This window comes from Leptodactylus fuscus, chromosome 6 (assembly GCF_031893055.1).
Source record: "Leptodactylus fuscus isolate aLepFus1 chromosome 6, aLepFus1.hap2, whole genome shotgun sequence".
Lineage (NCBI taxonomy): Eukaryota > Metazoa > Chordata > Amphibia > Anura > Leptodactylidae > Leptodactylus > Leptodactylus fuscus.
Genome location: NC_134270.1, coordinates 12,076,501 through 12,104,402, shown reverse-complemented (window position 1 = coordinate 12,104,402; position 27,902 = coordinate 12,076,501). Strand labels below are relative to the sequence as shown.

Genomic DNA, 27,902 nt, shown 5'->3' with positions numbered 1-27,902 from the left:
CCCGACAGACCGCACTGACTACAATGGAGTCCGCCTAGTTAGTTATACGGTCTTTGGTTTTACCGGACAAAAATAATGCTGCACGCTGTGACATTGCTCAAGAAATTTGCAAAAGAAGACTCCAAATTTGAAGGAAAATTCCTCAGGTCTGCCTTAAAGGGGTTGTCAGATTTTAGGTGAGAAGTAGCCCGTGGTAAGAGTGGTGCTTTTCTCTCCGCACATTTCGGGTGGAAATCCTGCAAAGTCCGCGGCTAACCTCTGGGGGTTTTTTAAGCAGATTAAGTGGACTCCCCCCCCCCCTCGAAATCTACTCATATGCACACAATATGTGAATTACCCGGAAAAACTTAGCCAGAGCAACCACCCAGCCCCCATAGAAATGGCTGTCCTGACGGGCTCTGGGTCCCCACAGACGGAGCGCGTCACCTATATAATTTTTTTTAAAATTTATTTATAAAAATTTAGACTTTTCTAGTGATTTGTGAATATTTTAGAGAGTCCATAGCGAGCAGCAGTCAGGAGACACAGTTCAGTTGTAGCCGGGCAGCGGTAACTTGTGGCCTTCCTTGGCTTCGAAAAACGTATAAGACAACATAATGTTATCTACAGCCGCCATCCGAGGGTCTTCTGCAAACTCGGGGTCTATGAAGAAAAACACGGGCATGTCCACCTCTTCGTGAGGGTTCAGTCTCTGCTCTTCAAAACAAAAGCACTGAAAAATAGCACAAAAAAATACATAAATGATGTGAACTCAGTGCAAAGTAACTGTGATTCTGTAAGAGAAATTAGATTTTTTAATGTATTTATTTTTTGATACATTGCTCAGAACAGAAAGCTATGGACCCAACCCACAGCTTGCGCTCACCACGCCTTCTTTTTTTGGAAAGCATCAAGGGGCGAAATTGGAATTGCTTAGTCACTGACTAGATACTGCAGAGATTAAGAGCCATATAAGTGTTGTCTCCTGTGCCAATGGAGGGTGCACCTCATTTTTCCCGAAATACCCCTGTGGGAGGCCGCTGGAGCAGCGCTGCTGCCCATAGGAGAGTGGTGAGGCAGCGCGGTCTCCGGGACCGCCCCCAGATGTTTCCAGAGCGTCTTCTCTACCTTGGAAACATCTTAGGCCGGCCCTGGAGACAGCGCTGCCTCACCGACCACCTATCAGCAGCAGTGTTGCTTCATCGGCCGCCCAGTCAGCAGCGGACCTCCGCTCCAGTCCCCAGCTACATCACACGCCGGGTGATGTGGCTTGTAAGCTCAGGCCCACACCCGGCGTGTGTCCATGACGTCTTACTGCCCACTCATCGCGACCCCTACGCTGAGACGCAGCGTACTGCCAGGAGAAGAGGAGGCAGCGGGAGGTCGGTAAGTATACGAACTTTATGTTTGTTTGTTTTATAATAGGCCGCTACCTACGGCAGTATCTCCCAGCAGGTATCGGCCTATTTACCAACCTCCCCGGGCCTGCTCACTGCCGACCCCTGCGTCACTTTATACTAAAGGCCACGGAGGCCGGCAGTGAGTAGGCCACGATCCCACTGTCGCTATTATTATGCTCTGAGGTTTTTTCAGACCCCACGACTATAATAATCGGAGCCCCAGGGAAAATGAGAGAACATAAACAGTGTTACTCACCTCTCCGAGATCCGATGTTAATCCTATCCGTCTTCGGGCCTATATGGTAATGTGTCAGACGTCACGTGGTCTGGGATATTACCATATAGGCCCAAAGCCTGTGCTAGTAGTAATAGCCTGTTACTGCTACCACAGGCTTTGGGCCTGTATGGCAACAGGCTGCTACTGCTACCACAGGCTTTGGGCCTATAGGGTAATATCCCAGACCACGTGACGTCTGGGACATCATCATACAGGCCCAAAGCCTGCTAGGAGTAACAAGAGAAAAACCAGAATGTCCTGCATTTCCCCCCTCGGTTTATACTCGAGTCAATAAGTTTTCCCAGTTTTTTGTGGTAAAATTAGGGGGGTCGGCTTATATTCGGGTCGACTTATACTCGAGTATATACAGTATATTAGCCCCAGTTAGCTGAGGAATACACAGCCGCCTAGTCTACAATGCAGGGTTGATATGGGTCAGCCGCAGTCCCATGTACAGAAGTGATTTCTATGGCAATAATCTATTGTGTGTGTGAATTTACTCATATATATATATATATATATATATATATATATATATATATATATATATATATATATATATATATATATATATTACAGATCCAGTCTAAGGACGCACTATATTTTCCCTTTTAGGCTAAGGCCCCATGTAACGAGGGACAACCCAAAAGCGCTGCAGGAAAAACCGTGGCAGAAACACATTGAGTCAAGAATACCAATAGGGAAACCGTCAGCATTTCCGCTGCGGATATTTTTCTGCAAGGTGTGAATGGGATTAATCAGAATCCCATCCATTTTGCAGTTTTTGCTGCCTGGGACCCCGGGGCCTAAAGAGGTTTTCGGGCCCCAAATGGAATTTTTATACTGATGATGGATCCTATGCAAGGGTCTAACACCAGGACGTCCCATCAGCTGTTGGAGCGGCCCCCGTGTGCTGGACGCTGGTGCTTTTACCAATTTTCATACTGAGTCTCTATCCTTGGGATAGGCCATCAGTATCTGATTGTTGCGAGTCTGACACCCAGATCCCACACTGATCAGCTGTTTTGGATACCTTTGGGCGCTAGAACCTTATAGAGCACCAGAAGTAGAGGGCACTGTATACTAGATAGAGCTTCTTGCTCCGACTGTCACATGGGGAGGCAGCCATAACAGCTGATCGGTGCAGAGCCCAGGTGTTGGACCCCCGCCGATCAGATACTGAAGGCCTAACGTGAGGACAGGACATAGGTATGAGAACTGTTTGGGAACCTGGAAAACCCCCCTTTAAGAATTTTTAGGGCCCCAGTGACAACCATTACCACGCTCTCCAGACTCCTGAATGGTCAGTCTGCCTAGATATGTACTGATGTCCCATTCAGGAGCATAAGAAAGCTGGATAAACCCCCTGTGAGAGCTGTAATGGCGTCATACTGGAGATCTACTTTTCCAAGTGACCAGTTGGAATTTCTTTAACCCCTTCCCGCCGATGGCATTTTTTGATTTTCGTTTTTCGTTTTTGACTCCCCTCCTTCTAAACCCCATAACTTTTTTATTTCTCCGCTCCCAGAGTCATATGAGGTCTTAATTTTTGCGGGACAATTTTTTCTTCATGATGCCACCATTAATTATTCTATATAATGTACTGGGAAGCAGGAAAAAAATTCAGAATGGGGTGGATTTGAAGAAAAAATGCATTTCTGCGACTTTCTTATGGGCTTTGGTTTTACGGCGTTCACTGTGCAGCCAAAATGACATGTCCCCTGTATTCTGTGTTTCGGTACGGTTCCAGGGATACCAAATTTATATGGTTTTATTTACATTTTGACCCCTAAAAAAAATTCCAAAACGGTGTTAAAAAATTTTTTTTCTAAAAGTCGCCATATTCCGACGGCCGTAACTTTTTTATACATAGGTGTACGGGGATGCATAGGGCGTCTTTTTTTGCGGGGCCGGGTGTACTTTTTAGCTCTACCATTTTCGGGAAATGTTATTGCTTTGATCACTTTTTATTCAAATTTTTATCAGAATTAAAACAGTGAAAAAACGGCGGTTTGGCACTTTTGACCATTTTTCCCGCTACAGCGTTTACCGAACAGGAAAAATATTTTTATAGTTTTGTAGAGCGGGCGATTTCGGACGCGGGGATACCTAACATGTATATGTTTCACAGTTTTTAACTACTTTTATATTTGTTCTAGGGAAAGGGGGGTGATTTGAACTTTTAATACTTTTTATATTTTTTTATATTTTTTTTTTCTTTTTTTTTTTGCATTTATTAGACCCCCTAGGGGTGTTGAACCCCAGGGGGTCAGATCACTAATGCAATGCATTACAATGCTAATGCATTGCAATGCATTGCAAAAAAGCATCCTCTCTTTTGCAGGCTGCATACACCAGCCTGTAAAAGAGAGAATTTGCAGACCGGCTGGGAGCCTTTAACAAGGCTCCCGGCTGTCACTGCAACATGACGTTGGCCCTGGAGCATGCTCCAGGAGCCGGCGATCCTTGCTAAAATGGCGGCGCCCATGCGCCGCCAGGAAAATGGCGCCTCCGGCGCCTTTGACAGCAGCGCCGGAGGGGTTAATGCCTCCGATCGGTCCGGGGACCGATCGGAGGCATTAGAGCCGGTTGTCTACTGCTTAAAGCAGTAGACACCCGGCGGCTATGACAGCCGCCCGGCTCCCGGGCGGTCGCCATAGTTACAGACCCGACACGCGCCGTACTATTATGGCGCATGTCGGGAAGGGGTTAAAGGGATTGTCTGAGGAGTTAAATATACCTTAAAGGGGTTGCCCCACTATAGTACCAGGGTAGGGTCCGAACGCCGGGTCTCCTAGTGATCTGGGGGGACCAAAACTTCCCCTAAGTCCTCCATGAGAATGAAGTGATGTTGCGCTCTTGTGCCCGGAACTTCATTCACTTCTACGGAGCTTCGGACCCGACCCCTAGGTCATGTGATTAGAAGCATCTTCTGACCCCCAGGTTACTCTGCCCCCCTCCCCTCCAGATCTCCAGATTACTCTGCCTACAGATCTCCAGGTTACTCTGCCCCCCTCCCCTCCAGATCTCCAGATTACTCTGCCTACAGATCTCCAGGTTACTCTGCCCCCCTCCCCTCCAGGTTACTCTGCCCCCCTCCCCTCCAGGTTACTCTGCCCCCCTCCCCTCCAGATCTCCAGGTTACTCTGCCCCCCTCCCCTCCAGGTTACTCTGCCCCCCTCCCCTCCAGGTTACTCTGCCCCCCTCCCCTCCAGATCTCCAGGTTACTCTGCCCCCCTCCCCTCCAGAGCTCCAGGTTACTCTGCCCCCCTCCCCTCCAGATCTCCAGGTTACTCTGCCCCCCTCCCCTCCAGAGCTCCAGGTTACTCTGCCCCCCTCCCCTCCAGATCTCCAGGTTACTCTGCCCCCCTCCCCTCCAGATCTCCAGGTTACTCTGCCCCCCTCCTCTCCAGATCTCACTGACCAGCCAGCACCTATGAGATCAGGAGAGGAGGGGGTGACCAACCCAGGAATCAGTGGCTGGCTCTGGTCACATCATGAAGAATCCACCAGAGGAATTAAAGTGCACTTGACTCCCCGGACCACCCCTTTAACAACTTGATTGACATGTACTGTCATTTCTTCCAATCTAGAGGAAACACCGGACTGTCTTGTCTTACCTGGATCTTGTTGAAATACTGCCCGGCCTCATACGGGATGACGTTATACGTAGAGATTCCTATCACCGGCTTGTCCGTTGAATTTTTCGCCTTGTAAAACGCTAACGCCGTCTCACCTGGGACCAACTGCAGAGACATAAAATACACGCATGTGATCGGTGCGCTGACATACCCTGCAAGTCACATACATGTACAGGCGTTGTCGTAGTCAGGTGACCATGGGGACCAAGGAGAGTGTTTATTAGGGTCTGAGAAACTCTCCCCACCCAACAGCAGAGGGCGCTATTGTGTTGAAGGCAACAGAAATGACTGTCCAGGAATGGTGGGGACTAGAGAAAAAATTCCAACTGTGCAGGAATCAGTGCAGCGCCACCTATTGGAGGCGGCAAAGTGGTGGAGGCAGCGACAGGTCCTTGTTTGAGTTTATCTGAATTAGAAGAACACCACAAGGTTCACCTACTTACATAGATTTCAGTTTGCTGCGGCCTGAAGTTCCAGTGTAGACTGGCGTGTACATCTGCATTGAACGTGACTTTAATAACCCGATCCTTCACCGGCTGCATGGACTCAATCTGGTCGGAGTTGTGTCCAGCGACCGCCGTCCCACCGAGACCTGTGGCCTAAAGAAAGGAGAACAGGAGGAGGGTTAATCAATGTCCTATAGATCGGCTGCCCTGACACCCGGCCTCTACAGTCCAAAAACAACCAACATTTATCCACCTGAAAAGTTACATTGTGACCACATAGGACATGTATACAGTATATAGGTAGCATATAGTATACAGTATATAGGTAGTACACAGTATATAGTATACAGTACATAGGTAATATGTAGTATATAATAGTTACCTGGCAGTACAGGGGCACTGCCACATAGGACATGTATACAGTATATAGGTAGCATATAGGTAGTATACAGTATATAGGTAGTATATAGGTAGTATACAGTATATAGGTAGTATATAGTATATAGGTAGTATATAGGTAGTATACAGTATATAGGTAGTATATAGTATATAGGTAGTATACAGTATATAGGTAGTATATAGGTAGTATACAGTATATAGGTAGTATATAGGTAGTATACAGTATATAGGTAGTATATAGTATATAGGTAGTATACAGTATATAGGTAGTATATAGTATTTAGTAGTATACAGTATATAGGTAGTATATAGTATTTAGTAGTATACAGTATATAGGTAGTATATAGTATTTAGTAGTATACAGTATATAGGTAGTATATAGGTAGTATACAGTATATAGGTAGTATATAGTATATGGGTAGTATTTAGTAGTATACAGTATATAGGTAGTATATAGGTAGTATACAGTATATAGGTAGTATATAGTATATGGGTAGTATTTAGTAGTATACAGTATATAGGTAGTATATAGGTAGTATACAGTATATAGGTAGTATATAGTATTTAGTAGTATACAGTATATAGGTAGTATATAGGTAGTATACAGTATATAGGTAGTATATAGTATATAGGTAGTATACAGTATATAGGTAGTATATAGGTAGTATACAGTATATAGGTAGTATATAGTATATAGGTAGTATACAGTATATAGGTAGTATATAGTATATAGGTAGTATACAGTATATGGGTAGTATATAGTATATAGGTAGTATACAGTATATAGGTAGTATATAGTATTTAGTAGTATACAGTATATAGGTAGTATATAGTATTTAGTAGTATACAGTATATAGGTAGTATATAGTATTTAGTAGTATACAGTATATAGGTAGTATATAGGTAGTATACAGTATATAGGTAGTATATAGGTAGTATACAGTATATAGGTAGTATATAGTATTTAGTAGTATACAGTATATAGGTAGTATATAGTATTTAGTAGTATACAGTATATAGGTAGTATATAGGTAGTATACAGTATATAGGTAGTATATAGTATATGGGTAGTATTTAGTAGTATACAGTATATAGGTAGTATATAGGTAGTATACAGTATATAGGTAGTATATAGTATATGGGTAGTATTTAGTAGTATACAGTATATAGGTAGTATATAGGTAGTATACAGTATATAGGTAGTATATAGTATTTAGTAGTATACAGTATATAGGTAGTATATAGGTAGTATACAGTATATAGGTAGTATATAGTATATAGGTAGTATACAGTATATAGGTAGTATATAGGTAGTATACAGTATATAGGTAGTATATAGTATATAGGTAGTATATAGGTCGTATACAGTATATAGGTAGTATATAGTATATAGGTAGTATACAGTATATGGGTAGTATTTAGTAGTATACAGTATATAGGTAGTATATAGGTAGTATACAGTATATGGGTAGTACACAGTATATAGGTAGTATATAGTATATACCTGGCAGTACAGCCGGTACAGGGGCACTGCCGCATAGGACATGTATATAGTATATAGGTAGTATACAGTATATAGGTAGTATACAGTATATAGGTAGTGTACAGTATACAGTATATACCTGGCAGTACAGCCGGTACAGGGGCACTGCCGCATAGGACATGTATATAGTATATAGGTAGTATACAGTATATAGGTGGTATATAGCATAGTATACAGTATATAGGTAGTACACAGTACATAGGTAGTATACAGGTAGTATACAGTATATGGGTGGTATATAGTATACAGTATATAGTATATACCTGGCAGTACAGCCGGTACAGGGGCACTGCCGCATAGGACATGTATATAGTATATAGGTAGTATACAGTATATAGGTAGTATACAGTATATGGGTAGTACACAGTATATAGGTAGTATATAGTATATACCTGGCAGTACAGCAGGTACAGGGGCACTGCCGCATAGGACATGTATATAGTATATAGGTAGTATACAGTATATAGGTAGTGTACAGTATACAGTATATACCTGGCAGTACAGCCGGTACAGGGGCACTGCCGCATAGGACATGCCGACCATCCCCACAGCCGCAGCGGTCACATAGGTCAGCACCGTCTTGTTCCGCGTCCTCCAGTCCTGCTGCTGCTGCTGCTGTTGTTGGTTTTGGCTCCTGAACCCGCGGGGCCCCCCCGGACCACGTCTCCCCGGGGCCCGCAGAGCCCACACCCCGGGGCCCCGGCACCCGAACCTCCACAGTGACATCACGCACGGCGGCGCTGACAGCAGGTCACGTGGTCCGGAGAAGTCTCGCGATACTTCCGCTCTCCTCCGTCCGGTCTGTGAGGGGGGAGCGCGGCTGTCACCGGCGGTAACGGAGAGGGCGGCGGAGTGTGCACAGGAGCCGAGGGAGAGAGAGAACGGACAGTGAGTGACATGTATAATGTGTACATGGCTGAAGACAGCGCTGCGATATTACCAAGCGGCAAATACACAAGCACTGCTAGGCTACGCCTCCACATGGCCCCTGAGCGCTAGGCCACGCCTCCACATGGCCCCTGAGCGCTAGGCCACGCCTCCACATGGCCCCTGAGCGCTAGGCCACGCCTCTACATGGCCCCTGAGCGCTAGGCCACGCCTCCACATGGCCCCTGAGCGCTAGGCCACGCCTCCACATGGCCCCTGAGCGCTAGGCCACGCCTCCACATGGCCCCTGAAAGCTAGGCCACGCCTCCACATGGCCCCTGAAATCTAGGCCACGCCTCTACATGGCCCCTGAGAGCTAAGCCACGCCTCCACACGGCCCCTGAGAGCTAGGCCACGCCTCCACATGGCCCCTGAGAGCTAGGCCACGCCTCCTATGGCTTGGTTCTCATTCACACTGGTCCATTGAGGATACGTTTTCACAGTGCAGTTGGTTTACGTTTTTGCGACGTTTTCACGTACGGTGCAGAATGTCGTCGCTGCAACACTGCGGGCGAATACGGAGAAATTAATGGTCACCCCATGTTGCATACTGGTAACACCAGTACGTTATTGATAACGGTTTTCTCTGTCTCGTAGGTGCGGTATATCGGCCCCATCATGGCAGACGCCATCGATATCAGGTAAGCGAGGGTGACATGCTCTAGAATGGCGTCTAGGTGGTAGTAACAGACTACGTGAATGAGGTTTATTCCTTTTTGTTTTCTCGTAAGCGAGGACGCCATTCAGACGATCGCCATCGAGAGAGAAACCAGCCTGGGCCTGAGCCTCATGGGGGGCATCAGCACGACAGACGGACCCTTCATCCAGATTAAGAGCCTCATTCCTGGCGGAGACTGTCACAAGGTCGGTGTCCTCTACATGAATACAATTCGAGCAGCCGGTCCGTCAGGTATCAGAGGTTTGGGGTTTGTGGTCAGGCTGCAGTTAACCAGGTTAAAGAGCCGCAGTTTTGTGGGTTGATCGGGGTGAGAGGGATCGGAGACGCTGAATTTCATCACCGATCCTATTCATACAGGAGATCTGAGATATCTGGCGGGGTTTTCTCACAACACATGCACACTCGGTCAAGTAAGCATGTCTATGGAGGAATCACGGGAGAGGTATATGGCAGTGAGTGAGCGCTCAGCTGGCAGCTCTCTGAGGTGACCCCCTTTTAGTAGAGGTCCAGTGACCGGGTCATCAGATGGGTTGAACATGCCCATGCACAGTCCTGCCCATGCCCCCCTTGTGCCGTCCTCTGTGTAACATATAGTGATGAAGCCCCCGTAGTGTCCACATATAGTATAATGCCTCCGTAGTACTCCCATCTTAGTGGCTCTCACACAGTATAATGCCCTATTGGTGCCCCCATACAGTATCATGCCCCCTCAGTGCCCACCTGTAGTATAATATCCTCTTAGTGTCCACACACAGTATAATATCCCCACAGTATAATAGACCCTTACTACCCCAATGCAGTTTCATACCCCCATAGTGTCCACACACAGTATAATGCCCCCACACTGTATCATGCCCTCTTCATGCCCACCTGCAGTATAATACCCCCATAGTGTTCACACACAGTATATTACCCCCTTAGTGCACCCACAGAGTACAATGCCACCTTATTGTCCATACACAGTGTAATACCCCCTTACTACCCCCAAACAGTTTAATGCCCCCTTAGTATCCACCTTCAGTATAATTCCCCCTTATTGCCCCCACGCAGTTTCATACCCCCATAGTGTTCACACACAGTATAATACCGCCTTAGTGCACCCACAGAGTATAATGCCCCCTAAGTGGACCCTACACAGTACAATGCCCCCTTATTGTCCATACACAATATAATACCTCTTTCGTGGACCCTACACTGTATAATGTCTCCTTATTGTCCGCACACAGTATAATGCCCCCTTTGTGCCCCCACACCGTATCATGCCCTCATCGTGCCCACCTGCAGTATAATGCCCCCATAGTGTCCACACACAGTATATTACCCCCTTACTACCCCAACACAGTTTCATACCCCCATAGTGTCCACACACAGTATAATGCCCCCTTCGTGCCCCCACACCGTATCATGCCCTCTTCGTGCCCACCTGCAGTATAATACCCCCATAGTGTTCACACACAATATATTACCCCCTTATTACACCCACAGAGTATAATGCCCCTTTAGTGGACCCTACACAGTACAATGCCCCCTTATTGTCCTTACACAGTATAATGCCCCCATATTGCCCATACAGATCTTAATGCCCCCTTATTGTCCATACACAGTATAATACCCCCTTAGTTACCCCAGACAGTATAATGTCCCCTTACTGCCCATACAGATCCTAATGCCCCCTAGTGGCCTCCTCCTGGTACTTTTGGCACACTACCTCTAAGCATTAGCTTTGCCACTGATACAATGCTGTGTCCTGTACCCCGATACCTTGTGAGACCCACCATGATCGATCACACGTGACTTTTTTCTTTTTTTCATACGGCAGCTGTAATTTTTTTCATCTGGTTTTTCATCAGGACGGACGACTGAGACCCGGGGACCAGCTTATATCTGTGAATAAAGAGCCGCTGATCGGGGTGTCCTGCGAGGAAGCCAAAAGCATATTAAATAGGGTCAAATTAAGGTAATGTACTGCTTCTACACATGGCCAAAGTATTCAAAGGAAATATTGGGAGGAACATCATCTTAATGGCCGCTGTGTAATATTAGACGGCCGGGGCTACACCGTGCAAACGCTGCAAAGTGTTGTCCTGAACATTGCAGAAGCCGCCAGAAATCACTCCTGCAAATTTCTCTGCAGCCCCCAGTGGCTTTCTACCTCTGCATTGTAAAGGTTGGGTTTTCTGGTGCCTAGTGGTTTTATACAGAAGCCCTATCACAAAATAGGTCATTAGAATCAGATTAATAGGGGTCTGACACTGGGGCCGTCACTGATCAGCTGATAGGACCGCATCCTGACACTGAAGCTACTGTACTGGACGGGGCCAGAAGTAGCTCTGCTCCTAGTAATTGGAACAGAGCCGCAACCCTGTCCACTGTAAAGCAGATAGGTCTTCAGTATGTGATCAGTGGGTGTCTGACACTGGGACTGTCTCTGATCAGCTGATCTGGCCACATCCCAACACTCAAGCTACTGCACTGGATGGGGACAGAAGTAGCTCTGCTGCTAGTAGCCGGCACAGAGCTGCAACCCTGACTACCGTAAAGCAGATAGGTCTTCAATATGTGATCAGTAGAGGTCTGACACTAGGACTGTCACTGATCAGCTGATCTGGCCACATCCCGACACTGAAGCTACTGCAATGGATGGGGCCAGAGGTAGTTCTGCTCCTAGTAATTGGCACAGAGCCGCAACCCTGACCACTGTAAAGCAGATAGATTATCAGTATGTGATCAGTGGAGGTCTGACACTGGAACTGTCACTGATCAGCTGATCTGGCCACATCCCGACACTGAAGCTACTGCACTAGATGGGGCCAGAAGTAGCTCTGCTCCTAGGAATAAGTGAACAGCGGCAACCCTGACCACTGTAAAGCAGATAGGTCTTCAGTATGTGATCAGTAGAGGTCTGACACTGGGACTGTCACTGATCAGCTGATCTGGCCACATCCCGGCACTGAAGCTACTGCCCTGGATGGAGCCAGAAGTAGCTCTGCTCCTAGGAATAAGTGCACAGCGGCAACCCTGACCATTGTAAAGCAGATAGGTCATCAGTATGTGATCAGTGGAGGTCTGACTCTGGGACCATCGCTGATCAGCTGATCTGGCCACATCCCAACACTGAGCTGCTGCACTGTATGGGGCCAGAAGTAGCTCTGCTCCTAGGAATAAGTGCAGAGCTGCAGCCCTGTCCACTGTATGGCAAATAGTGATGACCATCAAACACCCTGGGGGCAGAAAACCCCTTTAACCCTCTCCAGTCGTATTGTGTGTGGGCCCCTAGCTAATACTTCTGGTTGGCTCATTTCTATAGGCCTGGTTCTTTTGAGCCATGGCCAGTGAGGTCTGAGAAGAGTTTTTCCCCTCTCCACATTCAGAATACATGCATACTTGGCCAAACCAAGCGTTGTGTACTGGGGATTGGGGAGAGATGGATGAAAGCTGAACAAGCAATGACCAGTGTATCTGTGTGGCTGACGTATATGTTTTTTCACTGCAGGAAATGTTCCTTTTGGGATATCTGTTTTATCAGACCTGGAGACCACAGTGACCCCGTATTATCTACGTCCAACCCATCGCCTGCCATGTCTGGTGCATCCAATGCCGTACCTGTAATCCAATCTAACGTACCTGTAAGTTTGTCATTGTGATGTATAGATCGCCCTCCTATTCCTTAGGTGCAATGTAGTCGTGCAGAATCTGGATCTTACACATGTAGCAGTCACCAAACACTTGTCGCATTAGCGTTTGTTTCACGGTTGCTATATCTGCAGTCCTTTCGATTTTCTGCATATAATGATCCCGGACGTATTTGTTATTTCAGTATTCTACTTCATTATCTCTATAGGTTTCAGCTTTTAAGATTTTTTCCCATGATTCCTCCTCTATTGTGTCTGATCAGGGCCAGAGCGGTTACATTAAGGAGCAGCGAGCGATGGCCGCCGTAGCCGGGAGTCTGTCAGACGTGTCTCTGCCAGGTAAACCTTCTCACCATTTCCGAAAATGATCTGAATTGCTTTAGAAAACGGATGTAAAGAGGAAAGGATTGGAAGTCTCGGAGCTCCTAAAATAGGCTCCTCCAGGAAATTGTTAGCTGAGAGCTCGAAAATGGGCGAGAGGAGCGGGCGAGCATTCTGCGAGTGATTGGAGTCATCTGAAGACACATAATGAGATTAGGTTACCATCGTTGCACGCTGAAATACATCACACCGTTATATTACAGCGATCCCTGCGACAGCGGAGCATTGACCTTCGTGACAAACGTCAAGGCCGGAATCGAAACAACACTTCTAAAAAGTTGCAAACCGCGGGTTCAAGAGAATGGGCCGAGTTGCGATACCAAGCACAGTCTCTATACAATATATACCCACGATCAGCTGGGGGCTCGGGTGTCGGACCCTCACTAATCTTTAGCTGATGACCCATCCTAAGGGTAGGTCAGTAATGAATAAGTCACACAAAACACCTTGAAGGCAAGAGAGAAATTGGGAAGGTGCCTGATGAGAAAAATTCTCAAGGTGACCCGAAAAATGTCGTATCCTCCATGTTGTACAGTCGGTCGTGAGTGGATCATGTGACCTCAGTCAGTAACGCGCACCCCTTTTATTTGCAGCTCCTCTTCCGGGACACAGCCAGAATAAGATTCCTCTCAATACAAGTGATCGCCTCAAAGTAGAAAAACTAGAAATGGTAAGAGAGATTTCTATAAAGATGCAATGTGATTTTCACGCTTATACACCAGTCACTAGCTGTCAGTGGCAGCAAACACTGATGACCATACCTGTAGGTTATCTGATCAGTAGGGGTCCCATGACTGGACCCCACGCAGATCTGCTGATCCGACTACTTCTGAGCACCTATTCAAGTCACCGGAGCAGAGCTGTAGAACCCGGGTGTCATCACTATACAGCATAGGGGATGGGTCTTCATGGGACAATCACTGTCTATATGGTAAAGGGGATATTGTCACTCCTTGGGGAGAGACCACCATATAGGTGTGTGGAGACTTATTAAGCCTTTAGCACTCCACTTCGCAAAGGACCATGGGAAGAATATGCAAATCTGTCTTCCATGATGTAATTAGGAAGTCAGCTGCTGCCTCAGTATTGCAAACCAATAGAGGGCGCTCACTGGAATGTGCAAGCCTGTCTTCCCTGATGTAGTTAGGAAGACCGGATTTCAGTGAAATAATTGCCTCTTGGAAGGTCGAGCATGATGCAAAAGGGAGCAGCCTTTATTGGGTTATTTCACTGAGATTCTGTCTTCCTAACTACATCAGGGAAGACAGGCTTGCACATTCCAGTGAGCGCCCTCTATTGGTTTGCAATACTGAGGCAGCAGCTGACTTCCTAATTACATCATGGAAGACAGATTTGCATATTCTTCCCATGGTCCTTTGCAAAGTGGAGTGCTAAAGGCTTAATAAGTCTCCACACACCTATATGGTGGTCTCTCCCCAAGGAGTGACGATATCCCCGTAACCCTGTCTAAGCCTCTCACCTCTACCAGGTTATAGTCCTCTCTACATTGAGCTGATGAGATGCAAGTACATCGAAACGGCCGTCCTCGATTGAGAGACTATACCTTGTAATAATCCCAGCGTCATTGCAAAACAAAGGCCTCTTGGAAGGTCGAGCATGATGCTAAAGGGAGCAACCTTTAGTGGGTTATTTCACTGAGATTCTGTCTTCCTAACCACATCAGGGAAGACAGGCTTGCACATTCCAGTGAGCGCCCTCTATTGGTTTGCAATACTGAGGCAGCAGCTGACTTCCTAATTACATCATGGAAGACAGATTTGCATATTCTTCCCATGTCTATATGGTAGGTTCACATTTCTTGTCAGTGACAGCGGTGACCTCTATAAGGTTAACTCCATCTTTCTTACCACACACAGAGGTGCGATAGGCACCGAAATATTGTAAATTCTGATATATTCTGTGCTTTATGATCTACTTCTTCTTTTCCGCAGGCGCTCAGGTATCTGGGAATTAACCTGACGGAGGAACAGAAACAATTAATGAGAAGCCACATGGACTTGGACGTGAATGAGACTGTGTGTTTTGGAGGTAGGGTATTACTAGGAGAATCTGCGTGCTCTTACTGTCAGCACTACTACATACCTGACCGACATACGGGACTGGGGGTGCGCCCCCCAATCTGGTTTTAGGGGAATTACTTTGTCTGCACCTCCTATGCCCGGTCTCCGCTTTGTGGGTTTCCGTCTTCTGCCCGAAAAACTGGACACGAGACGTGACATGTCCGACTTTGTGTCCGGTTAAAATAAAACGGTTTCGCCGCAGGGAGGCAGTCACTTTGCAAACCCTGTCAGTCAGGTGTGGACTCATTAAAGGGATTCTACCATTAAACTACTTTTTTTTCTAATGAACATGTCGGAATAGCCTTAAGAAAGGCTATTCCTCTCCTACCTTTAGACGTGGTCTCCGCCGCGCCGTTCCGTAGAAATACCGGTTTTAACCGGTATGCAAATGAGCTCTCTGCAGCAATGAGGGCGGGCCCCAGCGCTGAAACGCCGGTGAGCGCATCCCCATTGCTGCCCGAGAGCTCTTTCCTGCGCCGCCTCCTTCTTCTGCAGCAACTTCGCCTCTTCTGATGAAGAAGCCATTTTTGGGTAGCCGCTCTTGCAGTTCGATACAGAAGCCAGACGGCGGCCATTTTGGGGTAGCCGCTCTTGTAGTTCAATACAGGAGCTGGCCGGAGGCCATTTTGGTGTAGCTGCTCTTGTAGTTCAATACAGGAGCTTGCCGGCGGCCATTTTGGGGTGGCCTCTCTATGTTCCTGTATCGAACTACAAGAGCAAGAGAAGCCAGAAGAGGCGGAGTTGCTGCAGAAGAAGGAGGCGGCGCAGGAAAGAGCTCTCGGGCAGCAATGGGGATGCGCTCATCGGCCTTTCAGCGCTGGGCCCCGCCCTCATTGCTGCGGAGAGCTCATTTGCATACCGGTTAAAACCGGTATTTCTACGGAACAACGCGGCGGACACCATGTCTAAAGGTAGGAGACGAATAGCCTTTCTTAAGGCTATTCCGACGTGTTCATTAGAAAAAAAGGTAGTTTAATGGTAGAATCCCTTTAAACCAATCCTACCTTTGCATTGCTCAGACTCACCTGAATCTGTCGTTTTTGTTTTTTTTCCCCCTTCCACTTGTGAGACTCCAAGTGACTAATTTATTTCTGAATATGCATATGAGCAGTTGTGAGTGGCATCTAATAGGTTAAACGGCCGGGATCAGAGTCACCTCATATCCTTATTTCGGCGTGCGAAGCAATTGCATTAATCTATGGGTTCTGGCATCTGAGTGACCTCTGTCCTCCATTGATTTCGGTGGGCGGTTTCATTGTGATGCGTTTTCACCAAGCAAGATCGGACTGGCTCTGTAAATCTAGGAACAGAACATAGCGGGTGCATGAGGCCGGACAAAATATTGGGGGAAATTCAGCTTTGTATTAAATTTGTGCACCAAAAATTGTGCACTTATACTGAAAGGTATTAGAGCGGGGCAGGGGGGGATGTAACGTGGACAAAGCCTAGACAAGATTAGTACGTCAGTCCCGTTTCGTCTAATGTGTACCCGTCCTGTTATGTCTGACCAGTCCCATGTTCTCCTCTCTATGGAAGATTATATTCAGGCGGCCAAAGAGATGTTACAGCTGCAGTTAGAAGAAAGAGATTTCGGACAGTACATCGTGTCGGAGGAATCTGAGGACACCCGCTCTATAGACAGTGTCACTAGTCAGGTAAGATGTCCTTGTAACCCTCCTGCATTACCACTAAAGTACTAGACATACGGTCTAAGCAGGAATTGTATGGAGCGTTCCTTAGAGGGATGATCACAAGGTGTCTGCAGTCGCCTGGAGTGTGCGGCAGAAGGGGCAGCAAGTATACACTTTCCTAGTAATTCAAGGGTTTCTTACATCTTCATAGGATATACTGTAAACATTTGATAGATAGAGGTCCATCATGGCCATCGTCTCCTCAGTCATTCTCTGCCTGGATGTGGCAGAGAATAAGAAGAGGTAAGTGCAGGTCCCTCATACATTAGACACTTATAACATATATAGGAAGTTGTGGACAACAACAGGACTTCACTATAAATACGGAGGTACATCACATGAAGCAAGGCAGTGTGGTGTCATTCTCTTCTTGCTCAGGGACATCGGTGTCCTTCACACTCCCTGCAGAAGTTAAAGACTTGACCTGTGTAAAGACGGCAATGTGGACCCACTGTGGACAACTTGACTTGAGACAGCTCCTCAGTGCATGGTCAAAGTGTTCCCATGTTATTAACCCTTACAGAGATTTGATACAGGAACCTTTCAAGACTCTTTCTGTAGGTGTAGTCTCAGTTCAGCGACGGCTGACTCGGGGGTGAAGAGATGGCCGCACAGGGCACTGAAAGGACAGGCAGAGATGGGGCAAAAGGACAAGGTGAGGGCTGTATGAGCATGTTCCTAAAGGAATTCAGGCAGAGGTTAGGGCAGGCAGCATGAATTCAATATGGTAATCAGGCAGAGGTCAGGGCAGGCGGAGCAGGTTTAGAGTCAGGTAATGAGGCAGAGAACAGGGCAGGTGGAAAATGTTCCTAATGCAATACAGGCAGAGGTCAGGGCAGGCAGCATGGATACAGTATGGTAATCAGGCAGAAGTTAGGGCAGGTGGAGCAGGTTCAGAGTCAGGTAATGAGACAGAGACCAGAGCAGGTGGAGTACGTTCCTAATGGAATATAGGCAGAGGTCAAGGCAAGCAACATGGATACAATATGGTAATCAGGCAGAGATCAGGGCAGGCGGAGCAGGTAATGAGGCAGAGACCAGAGCAGGTGGAGTACGTTCCTAATGATATATAGGCAGAGGTCAAGGCAAGCAGCATGGATTCAATGTGGTAATCATGCAGGGGTCAGGGCAGGTGGAGCAGGTTCAGAGTCAGCTAATCGGGCAGAGGTCAGGGCAGGTGTAGTACGTTCCTAATGGAATACAGGCAGAGGTCAGGACAGGCAGCATGGATTCAATGTGGTAATCATGCAGGGGTCAGGGCAGGCGGAGCAGATTCAGAGTCAGGTAATCGGGCAGAAGTCAGATAGAATGGATTGACATCTGGAATCCATATTCTTCCTGTGAGGGAAGTGGTCTTATATATCCTGGTGACAGAGAGATTGCCTAGGGACACTTCATGGGGGTGTTCAGAAGATATATGTAGGATGAAACAGTGCTCACATGCAGAGGCTGGTGCATGGGGACTGTACCCTGACAGCCCTGACCCCTGGTAGAGGAGAGATGCCAACAGTCTGCCAGCGTTATGTTCAGATATTGGCAGGAAAGTATTAAAGCTGGCACAAAGGAAAAGTTGCCCATAGTGACGTATGTTTAGCAGAGGTGATACCAGGCCAGGTCTGACCCATGTGCTATCCTCCTATTGGGTCGCAAACTCACCATACTTGTCGACGATTATCCGCCACCGGATACAACATATACAGCTTGTGTAAACCGCTCCTAGTCATGTGACCTGCAGATTCAGGAGTGCAATATGCTGCAGGGAATAAGAATATGGCCTCACTTCTCTCCACTATGTGTATATTGTAGGTCCGGTCATGTGATCTTTCCGACACGGAGGACGTCAATAGATTGAGGAGAGAAAGGGATGACTTACGTGTCGAGATGAAAACTCTGAAGGTAAGTGGCGAACCGCAACTATAAAAGGGGCTGAAGAGTTATATACAGCTCACCAAAATCTCCAGCTATTCCCCCCAACTCCCCACACACATGCATGCTTGGCTTAGCTGAACAAACGACAAATTTGACCTGTCCGTCCTAATACGATCTTACGGTAACTCTGTTATGCGATATAAAAAGCCTTCTTCCTCTTCTTCTTCCTCTTCTTCTTCTTCTTCTTCTTCTTCTTCTTCTTCTTCTTCTTTACAGCAACAACTCTTGGAATCTGAAAAACGCAACGCCCAGATCTCAGCAGAGCTCCGTAATGTACAAACGGTAGGTGGAAATTATAGGGTGGTGAACTTAAGGGGAAATTCATTAAGACTACGCTTCCTCCACCAATCTTAAGAAAGTCGCCAACTGGTACAAGGTGCACCCGATTATTAAGAGGCTGCAGCTAACTCCGCCTACTCTCTCAAAATGAGGCGCAGAATGAATAAATGGGGTAAAGCCAGGCAGGCAGGGACTCTCAGCAGCAGGGGAGAGGTGAGTAACACTGGTTTTTATGCTTCCTCTCCTCCACTGGGCTCTTATTATACTATGGGGAAGAGATCTCCGAGTATATTAATAGCAGTTTCAGTTCAGCCCTAACGAAACTTCAAACATTGTAATAACAGAACCGAAATGACCAACGTGAACGAAAAATCACATTGGTCATCCAGGTCCATGATTGGCTTCAGTTATTTTTCGATTACCGTATATACTCGAGTATAAGCCGAATTTTTCAGCTCAGTTTTTATGCTGGAAAAGCCTCTCTCGGCTTATACTCAAGTCAATAAGTTTTCCCAGTTTTTTGTGGTAAAATTAGGGGCCTCGGCTTATATTCGGGTCGGCTTATACTCGAATATATACGGTAATCACCCTCCAGCAATCGGACACTTGTCTCCTGTCCTGTGGTTGGTAGATAAGTGTCCATAGTGTCACCATCCCTTTAATCTCCCCATAATCTGGTGCCCTATGGAGAGCAGCCATGCATAATGTCTGTATATACCTTAATAGGGAATGAATAGACAATAAAGGTCTTAAAGTACCAAATTGGATCTTAAAGGGGTTGTCCAGGGATTAGAGCGACCCATGTGGAGGCAGAAGAGAGGTAAAATTAAAAAAAAAATAACTATATCCACCAGTCCCCGATGCTCCATTGTCTGCCACTAGCGCCCTTTCCATCTCATGCCGGGGGCTCGTTGTCGGAAGTCCTCCCTGTATTTATAGCTGCGAGAGCCACCACGATGTTCCTCCTCTTGTAGCCCAGCAGTCATGTGATCCACAGGGGGCGGGAACTGTATGGGCCCACACCAACGCTACAGTTTAGCACAGGAGGCAAAAATCAGAAAAAAAAATATTAATATTAAAATACTCTCCAAAGGTCTATTATGACCTTATGGGGGAGTCTACAATGTGTAAAAAAAAAAACACTACTATCGTGCCCATGCCACGGGTTCTAGCCTCACTCCTGGCAACACAACAGTGTGTGTGCCACTATAAACCTGGCCTCATAGCAATACACTTGTTGAATAAGTCATGCATGATGTTTAAGAAGGCGCCCCCTAGAGGGCAGCAAGCAGAGGCACTGTTTTCCTATTTACAGCTTGGAAAACAGATTGGCATATTTTTCCCATAATCCCCCAGCGGAGCGAAAATGACTTTGTAAGTCTCCATACACCTGTAAAGGTGCTGACTCCTTAAGGAGTGATATTATCCCCATTAAAAATTTCTATAAGGGAGGGGAAAAATTATTTTAAGGTTTGTAGGCAGTAACAATTTGTACTATTAAAAAATAAATTTAAAAAAATTATAAAATAAAGAAAAATATGCTAAAATTTAATTTAAACAATATAAAAATAAAACAAAAAAAATGCAAAAATTATTCCAATTACCCCAAAACTGCATGTGTGGAAAAAAAAACAAAATGTGTCCAGTCCTGAACCAGCAAGAATAGACCGGTACTGAAGTGGTTAAAGGGGGGGAATTGTTAGAGAGACTTACTGATAGACCAGAGTGCACCTTCTCTCTAGGAAGCCAAGGCCGCCATTGACGAGACCAGGGCGCTCCGTAACAGGATTCACCTGGCCGAGGTGGCGCAGAAGCAAGCCCGGGGCATGGAGGTGGACTATGAAGAGGTCATCCATCTCCTGGAAGCCGAAATCATGGAGCTCAAGGCCCGACTATCCGATCATTCTGGCCAGAATAACGTAAGCTTTACACTAGCAGGTGCTGTCTCCGGGCTTCACTCCTACCATTAGGGTGTTTGGGGGCAATTTTTGTCTAATCCGCCTTCAGTGGGAGCCAATTGCCGATTCTGCTTTGGGTTCGCCATGGCATCACACTGGTTAACCCATTGTATGAAGCCGATCTGTGCGCACACCCACGACAGAAGCCCAAGGGTCCACAGGGGCATTTTAGGAGACTGGTCTGTACACTATAACGGTGGCGTTTGACACCGCAGTCCCGTTCCCATTCACTTCAATAGGTGCAGAGCTGCTCTTGGCCGTATACCTGTATATGGCTTCCATTGGCCGAAACTGATCCTGCTGATCAAACCGGACCACAACCTACCCGTTACGGATGACCTATTTTGTGGACAGGTCAAATCAAATCAAAAAAGCTTTATTGGCACGTCCGAATAGATATTTGGCATTGCCAAAGCTAGTAAAGTGGGGGGGGGGGAGTTGGACTCGGGTGGGGGGGGGGGGGGGTATAACAGTCCATGGAGCTTCATCTTCCTCTTCGTTGGTGACTGCTATATGGGGAGGTGGGGGTGGGTGGGGTGGGGGTGGGGCGGGTGTATTGGGATAAATATAACAGTCCGTGGAGTCTCATCTTCCTCTGGTTTGGTGACAGCTGGACATGTATTGGGCAGCGATCTCCACAGTGGCCTCTTCTTCTCCCAGTAGGATGTAGAGTTTCCTCTTCTCCCAGTCTGGGATGTGGGCAGAGAGTCTTTGGTAGTAGACGGCCCTCACAGCTGAGTATTTGGTGCAGTGTAGCAGGAAGTGGATCTCGTCTTCTAGGACCCCCTGGTCACAGTGCTGGCACAGTCTCTTCTCCCGTGGCTTGTACGTCTGCCTGTATCGCCCCGTCTCTATCTCTAGGTTGTGGGCGCTCAGTCTGTACCGGCTCAGGGTCTGTCTGTGCTTGGGGTGGCGTATTCTCTCCAGGTAGGTGGCCATAATGTAGTTCCTTTGTAGGGATTGGTACACGGTGAGTTTCTTGGAGTTATTTATTTCGTTTCTCCATTCTTCAATGTACCGCTCTCTGTTTGCCTCTGTGGTCGCCTTTATTTCGGCCTTGGTTATCATCTGTTGGTGTTTTTGGTTTGGTGGTTGGCTGTTGTTTGGTTGGTGAGTGTCTGGTTTGCTCAGGTGGCTTAGCCATGCTTGGTGGTGGTAGGAGTCGCTCCCCTGGATGTGTGCCTGGAAAGCTAGCGCCCTCTTCTGTATGGTGAGCCATAGGGGGAGTCTGCCTAGCTCTGCCCTGCAGGCTATGTTGGAGGTGTTGCGATGGACATGGAGCAGGTATTTGCAGAACTCCAGGTGGAAGTTCTCTGTTGGGCTGGAATCCCACTTTGACTGGTCTGGGTAGGTGGCTGGGCCCCAAACCTCGCTGCCATAGAGAAGGATCGGGGAGATGACTGTGTCAAATATCTTCAGCCAGACCCTCACCGGTGGTTTGAGGTGGTACAGTTGTCTTCTGATGGCGTAGAAGGTTCTGCAGGCTTTTGCTTTCAGGGTTTCTATTGCTGCTTTGAAGCTTCCTGATTGGCTGAGCTCCAGCCCCAGGTAGGTGCAGCTGTTGGTTTTCTCCAGTGTGGAGCCGTTCAGTGTGAATTGTTTCCGGTGTAGGAGCTCTTGATGACGTCGTACGTTCTTCCTCCTATTCCACTCTCTAGGAGTTTTAGAAGTAGGCCTGGGTGCCATACTGAATCAAACACCTTCTTAAAGTCTACGAAGCAGGCGAATATCTTGCCTCTTCTGGTGTTGTGGACGTGCGTCTTGATGAGGCTGTGCAGGGTGTAGATATGGTCTGTGGTGCGGTGGTTTGGCATGAACCCTGCTTGGCTCTTGCTGAGGACCCCGTGTTGTGTGAGGAAGGTGAGGATTCTGTTATTGATGATGCTGTTGAACAGTTTCCCCAGCGTGCTGCTGACGCAGATCCCTCTGTAGTTGTTGGGGTCATATTGGTCCCCATTCTTGTAGATGGGGGTTATGAGGCCTTTGTTCCAGTCTTCGGGGAAGTGTCCAGCATTGAGCACGAGGGTGAATAGCTTTGCCAGTGCCGCGTGTATTGCTGGAGGGCTGTATTTGATCATCTCTGGTAGGATGCCGTCAGGGCCACTGGCCTTTTTGCCTTTCAGCAGGGCAATTCTTTCCTGTATATCTTTTATGGTGATTGGCGAGTCCAGAGGGTTCTGGAAGTCTTCAGGTCATCAGCATCCGGTTTTCCTTAGTATTTGTCAACCCCTTTGATTCTAGGTTCACACTATCTGTCTCCATGTGGACTCGAAAGGCGGGAACCCTATCCACTAAACAAGCAGTGAAACACAGAGACCCACACACCCCATAGACTATTGTGGGCTCCGCTAGATTTCTGCTCGGTATCCAACGATTTTAGACTGAAACCCGCAGAGAGAAAAGTCCTCCTTGCAGGACTTTTCTCTCCACCAATTTTAAAGGGGTCCTATCATTGGATACCCTCTTTTTTGCCTAACATATAGGAATAGCCTTAAGAAAGTCTATTCTTCTCCTACCTTTAGATGTCTTCTCTGCGCCGCCGTTCGGTAGAAATCCAGGTTTTTGTCTGTATGCAAATGAGTTCTCTCGGAGCACTGGGGGTGTCTCCAATGCTGCAAGAGAAATCTCTAGCGCCGCCTCCATCTTCTTCAGGATCGGCCTCTCTTCACATCTTCTTCCAGAGCTGGGTTCAAACTTCTAGGCCTTGGGCAGACCCGACTGCGCATGCCTACTGGCCACAAGAAAATGTCCGCTTACACAGTAAGTAAGCGGCCATTTTCTTGTGGCCTGTGGGCATGCACAGTCGGCTCTGCCTGAGGCCTAGAAGATTGAACCCAGCTCCGAAGAAGAGAGGCCGTAAAGCTAGGAGAAGAATAGCCTTTCTTACGGATTCTTATGCAAATGAGTTCTCTCGCAGCACTGGGGGCGTCCCCAATGCTGCGAGAGAAATCTCCAGCGCCGCCTCCATCTTCTTCTGGAACGCCCACTCCCTGTGTCTTCTTCCATCCTGGATTTCAATGTTCTAGGCCTCGGGCAGCGCCGTCTGCGCATTCCCGGGCCACAAGAAAATGGCCGCTTACACTAGCTTACTGTGTAAACGGCTACAAGAAAATGGCCGCTTACACCAGCTTACTGTGTAAACGGCTACAAGAAAATGGCCGCTTACACCAGCTTACTGTGTAAGTGGTCATTTTCTTTTGGTCCGGGCATGCGCAGTCGGCTCTGCCCGAGGCCTAGAACATTGAAACTCAGGACGGAAGGAGACACAGGGAGAGGCCGCTCCAGAAGAAGATGTAGGCGGCGCTGGAAAGTTCTCTCACAACATTGGGGACACCCCCAGTGCTGCAAGAGAAGTCATTTGCATACCGAAGAAAACCGGTATTTCTACTGAACTGCGGCGCGGAGAAGACATCTAAAGGTAGATGTCTTAAGGCTATTCCGATGTGTTAGGCAGTAAAAAAAAGGGATTCTAATGATAGGATCCCTTTAAGTGGAATGTGGCAGGGAGCCTTGTACAGAGTCGAATGCCAGTGTGAACCTACCTTAAGCCCCGCTAGGCTTTCCCCCTCCTACTCACCTATCTAATCTCTTTTTAAAAAGTGACGAAACAGAAAAAAGTTGCAAATTCTTTCTGCATAAATGAGGCTTGCACCAAATTTTTGCAATTTTTTTTTTTGTGCACCAATTTTTCTATTGTAAAGCCGATAATATCTTCCCCTTCCCCCAGTGTGTAAGATAACACCTTGTAGTGTTGCATTGTCTCTAGTGAAATACCAAACTCACGCGTTTTTCTTTTCACAGGACTGCATACAGGACCTGAAGCGCAGGATCACAGTCCTCGACTGTCAGCTACGCAAATCCGAGACCGCACGAAAAGCATTTGAGATGTCAACGTTAAAGCTGCTCCAGTTTGTAGAGGTAAGTGGGTCGTCGCTGAATACCAAGCACAGCGCCGTGCATTGTATAGTGGCTGTGCTCGGTATTGTAGCTCAGCCCCATTCACTTGAAAAGGACTGAGCTGAGACCAGGCCATGTGACAAATAAATTTGAGTGTCTTGTGAATTGGCAGCGGCACTCGCTGATCTGTGGGGGTCGCAGCTATGAGACCTCCACTCATCACATATTGATGACCTATCCTATATCTTTTTCCTTGCAGAACTCCCATGAGGTGCTGGTGGACAATTCAGGCTCTACATTAAGTCTTTGGTAAGATTTTATGGCAGAAAGAAAGAGAAACAAAACAAACCTAGTTATATGTCCATTGAAAACTGAACGACATTCGTATATAGAAGTATCTAATGGGGCCTTTTGCAGTTGTCAGTCACAACAGAGCTGTACGTGGCTTAAAGAGGACCTCCACTATTTCCAACTCTTTGTATCGATCCATAGAGGCAGCTCCACTGATTCTGGCACAGTTGGAATTTTTTCTCTAGCCCCTACCGTTCCCGAGCAATCATTTCCGTAAGTTTCAGCACATTTATGCATTCTGCTGACAGGAGGGCGGTCCCTGTCTTTCAGCTGTAGCCCAGGACCGCCCACCTGATCGTAGAGAGTATTATTGTGCTGATTGCTCAGGAACGGTGGGAGCTAGAGAAAAAAATCCAACTGTGCTGAAATCAGTGGAGCGGTAGCTATTAATTGACATAAAGAGCTGGTGTCGGCGGAGGTCCCCTTTAAGATATCAAGGTTCTGCCAGTTATATTTGAGATATGAATAAAAATATACAATAAAAAGCGACATCTTCGGAGGGTTTTTCCAAATTTAGTGTGACTGTTAGAGGGTTAAAAGGGTTGTTATACCTATATAAGACAATCGGGGGCAGCGTTTCCTGTATATATAGAGTTATTATTTATTTCCTGTTTTTTTGTAGTGACCACACCTCAACGTTGTCGTCTCAGATGAAAATCCTCGGCAAGAACAGACTGGGCGTCATGGCGGCCTTAGCGGCAGAAGCCAAGGAGCTGTCAGGGTTTGTCCGCGCACTCATAGAAGCGGACTGTGAGTATATATATATATATATATTATCCCAAAACTACAATTCTATGTGAACATTTTTGCTGGCATTAGATGTAAACCCGGGCCACTACAGACTGCAGAGTGTGCCGGCTTTTCCCTTACAATACAGTACCTGATCAGTGTGTACATGTGTCTATGTCTCCTCAGGTCTCCCTTATGGATGGGAGGAAGCTTACACAGCGGACGGCATCAAGTACTTTATCAAGTAAGTAGTTGTGTGAGCTCAGAAGTGTGTGGTGTGGTGTGACCACCATGGGGTGAGACGTGCCGCACTGATGTCGTATCGGTCACATTTTATTTACATGGCTCCAGACCCGTTCTGATAGGGATCCTATCATTAAAATCACATTTTTTCTCGATAACACGTAGGAATAGCCTTAAGAAAGACTATTCTTCTCCTACCTTTAGATGTCTTTTCTGCACCGCCGTTCGGTTGAAATCACGGTTTTCGTCTGTATGCAAATGAGTTCTCTCGCAGCACTGGGGGCGGGCCCAATGCTGCAAGAGAATTCTCCAGCACCGCCTCCATCTTCTTCAGGAATGGGCTCTTCACGCGTCCTCTTCCGGCGCAGGCCACAAGAAAATGGCCGCTTACACCAGCTTACCGCTATTATCCCTGTACTGTGACATCACTGCAGCTTATATCACATATACTAGTCACTACTACAGTACTTTGATCTCTGGGCATCAGATATTTTATTTATCTTGCATTTCTTCTTCTCCTCTCGCAGTCACGTCACTGAGGCCACATCATGGAGTCACCCGGTCATCAGTGCCCTGAGCCGGGGCGGGGCGGAGGATGACACTGAGGACAGTCCTCGGGACTTATTGGAGCTGACGAGCTGTTGAGGTTTCTCCTTCTGACCATCACTACATGGTTTAGCAGACGTTTGCTTTCCACATACGGGGGACCAAACACTGCAGACGTTTGTCTCTTGGTACTTGTAGTACGCCAGGCACTTCAGCCGTTTTATTGCTGGAATGAGCCACTATTGTATATATTATTATTAACCACTTAAAGGGGATGTCTTATAATAACAACTTATCCCTTATGCACAGAATCGGTGTCCGACAAAAATTAGGGGCCTGACGTAACCTTTACTCATGCATGCCACTCCTCCAATTAAAGGGGTTCTCTAGCCCCAAATTGATATTTCATACTGATGAAAAGGTCGGGGATCCCTTTTACTCTGCACGGTTATTCACTTCAGTCCCATATCCATTATACAGAGTAGCAGTCACACATGAGGTATCCATAGGACCCTGTTCTGTAGAGATCCAAGCGGCAGGACCCTCGCCGATCAGACATGACCTATAGCTGGGTTATAAGTTATTATTTTGAGACAACCCCTTTAAGGTTTTTTAATGTTAAGGCAAAACTTTCTATTAGAATTTATCCAAGTGTTAATATATGTTCAGTTTATATAAATACGGTATTTTTTTAGGAATCACTGCCACCTTATAGGCTGTTAGCAGAGCAATACTGTATACACCGTCTGGTTTTGGGCTGTATTCACATGGATGCCGCCACCACATGGCCAATGAAGTTTGTGGTCTGAATAAGCTCTAACTGTCTGTTACAGAATTTTTATGAATGTACGTGTATATTGCCAATAATTCCCAATAAACTATATATTTATAACA

The 27,902-nt window shown here is 46.9% G+C and overlaps 2 protein-coding genes across 2 annotated transcripts; one reads left to right on the top strand and one right to left on the bottom strand.

Annotated features, from left to right (window-relative positions):
- Nucleotides 1-431: 431 nt before the first annotated feature.
- Nucleotides 432-8,438, bottom strand: COX11 (cytochrome c oxidase copper chaperone COX11). The gene is made up of 4 exons (XM_075278201.1): nucleotides 8,178-8,438; nucleotides 5,741-5,896; nucleotides 5,277-5,402; nucleotides 432-712 (listed from the first exon to the last, which is right to left on the bottom strand). Exons 1-4 carry the CDS (start codon nucleotides 8,409-8,411, stop codon nucleotides 530-532), a joined length of 699 nt encoding a protein of 232 aa, XP_075134302.1. The 5' UTR covers nucleotides 8,412-8,438; the 3' UTR covers nucleotides 432-529.
- Nucleotides 8,439-8,496: 58 nt separating this feature from the next.
- Nucleotides 8,497-27,873, top strand: STXBP4 (syntaxin binding protein 4). The gene is made up of 17 exons (XM_075279379.1): nucleotides 8,497-8,573; nucleotides 9,210-9,253; nucleotides 9,344-9,476; nucleotides 11,142-11,248; nucleotides 12,785-12,917; nucleotides 13,187-13,262; nucleotides 13,898-13,974; nucleotides 15,257-15,353; nucleotides 16,922-17,040; nucleotides 18,883-18,972; nucleotides 19,222-19,287; nucleotides 21,027-21,203; nucleotides 25,044-25,160; nucleotides 25,399-25,448; nucleotides 26,113-26,240; nucleotides 26,406-26,463; nucleotides 26,990-27,873. Exons 2-17 carry the CDS (start codon nucleotides 9,231-9,233, stop codon nucleotides 27,105-27,107), a joined length of 1,569 nt encoding a protein of 522 aa, XP_075135480.1. The 5' UTR covers nucleotides 8,497-8,573; nucleotides 9,210-9,230; the 3' UTR covers nucleotides 27,108-27,873.
- The last annotated feature ends 29 nt before the right edge of the window (nucleotides 27,874-27,902 follow it).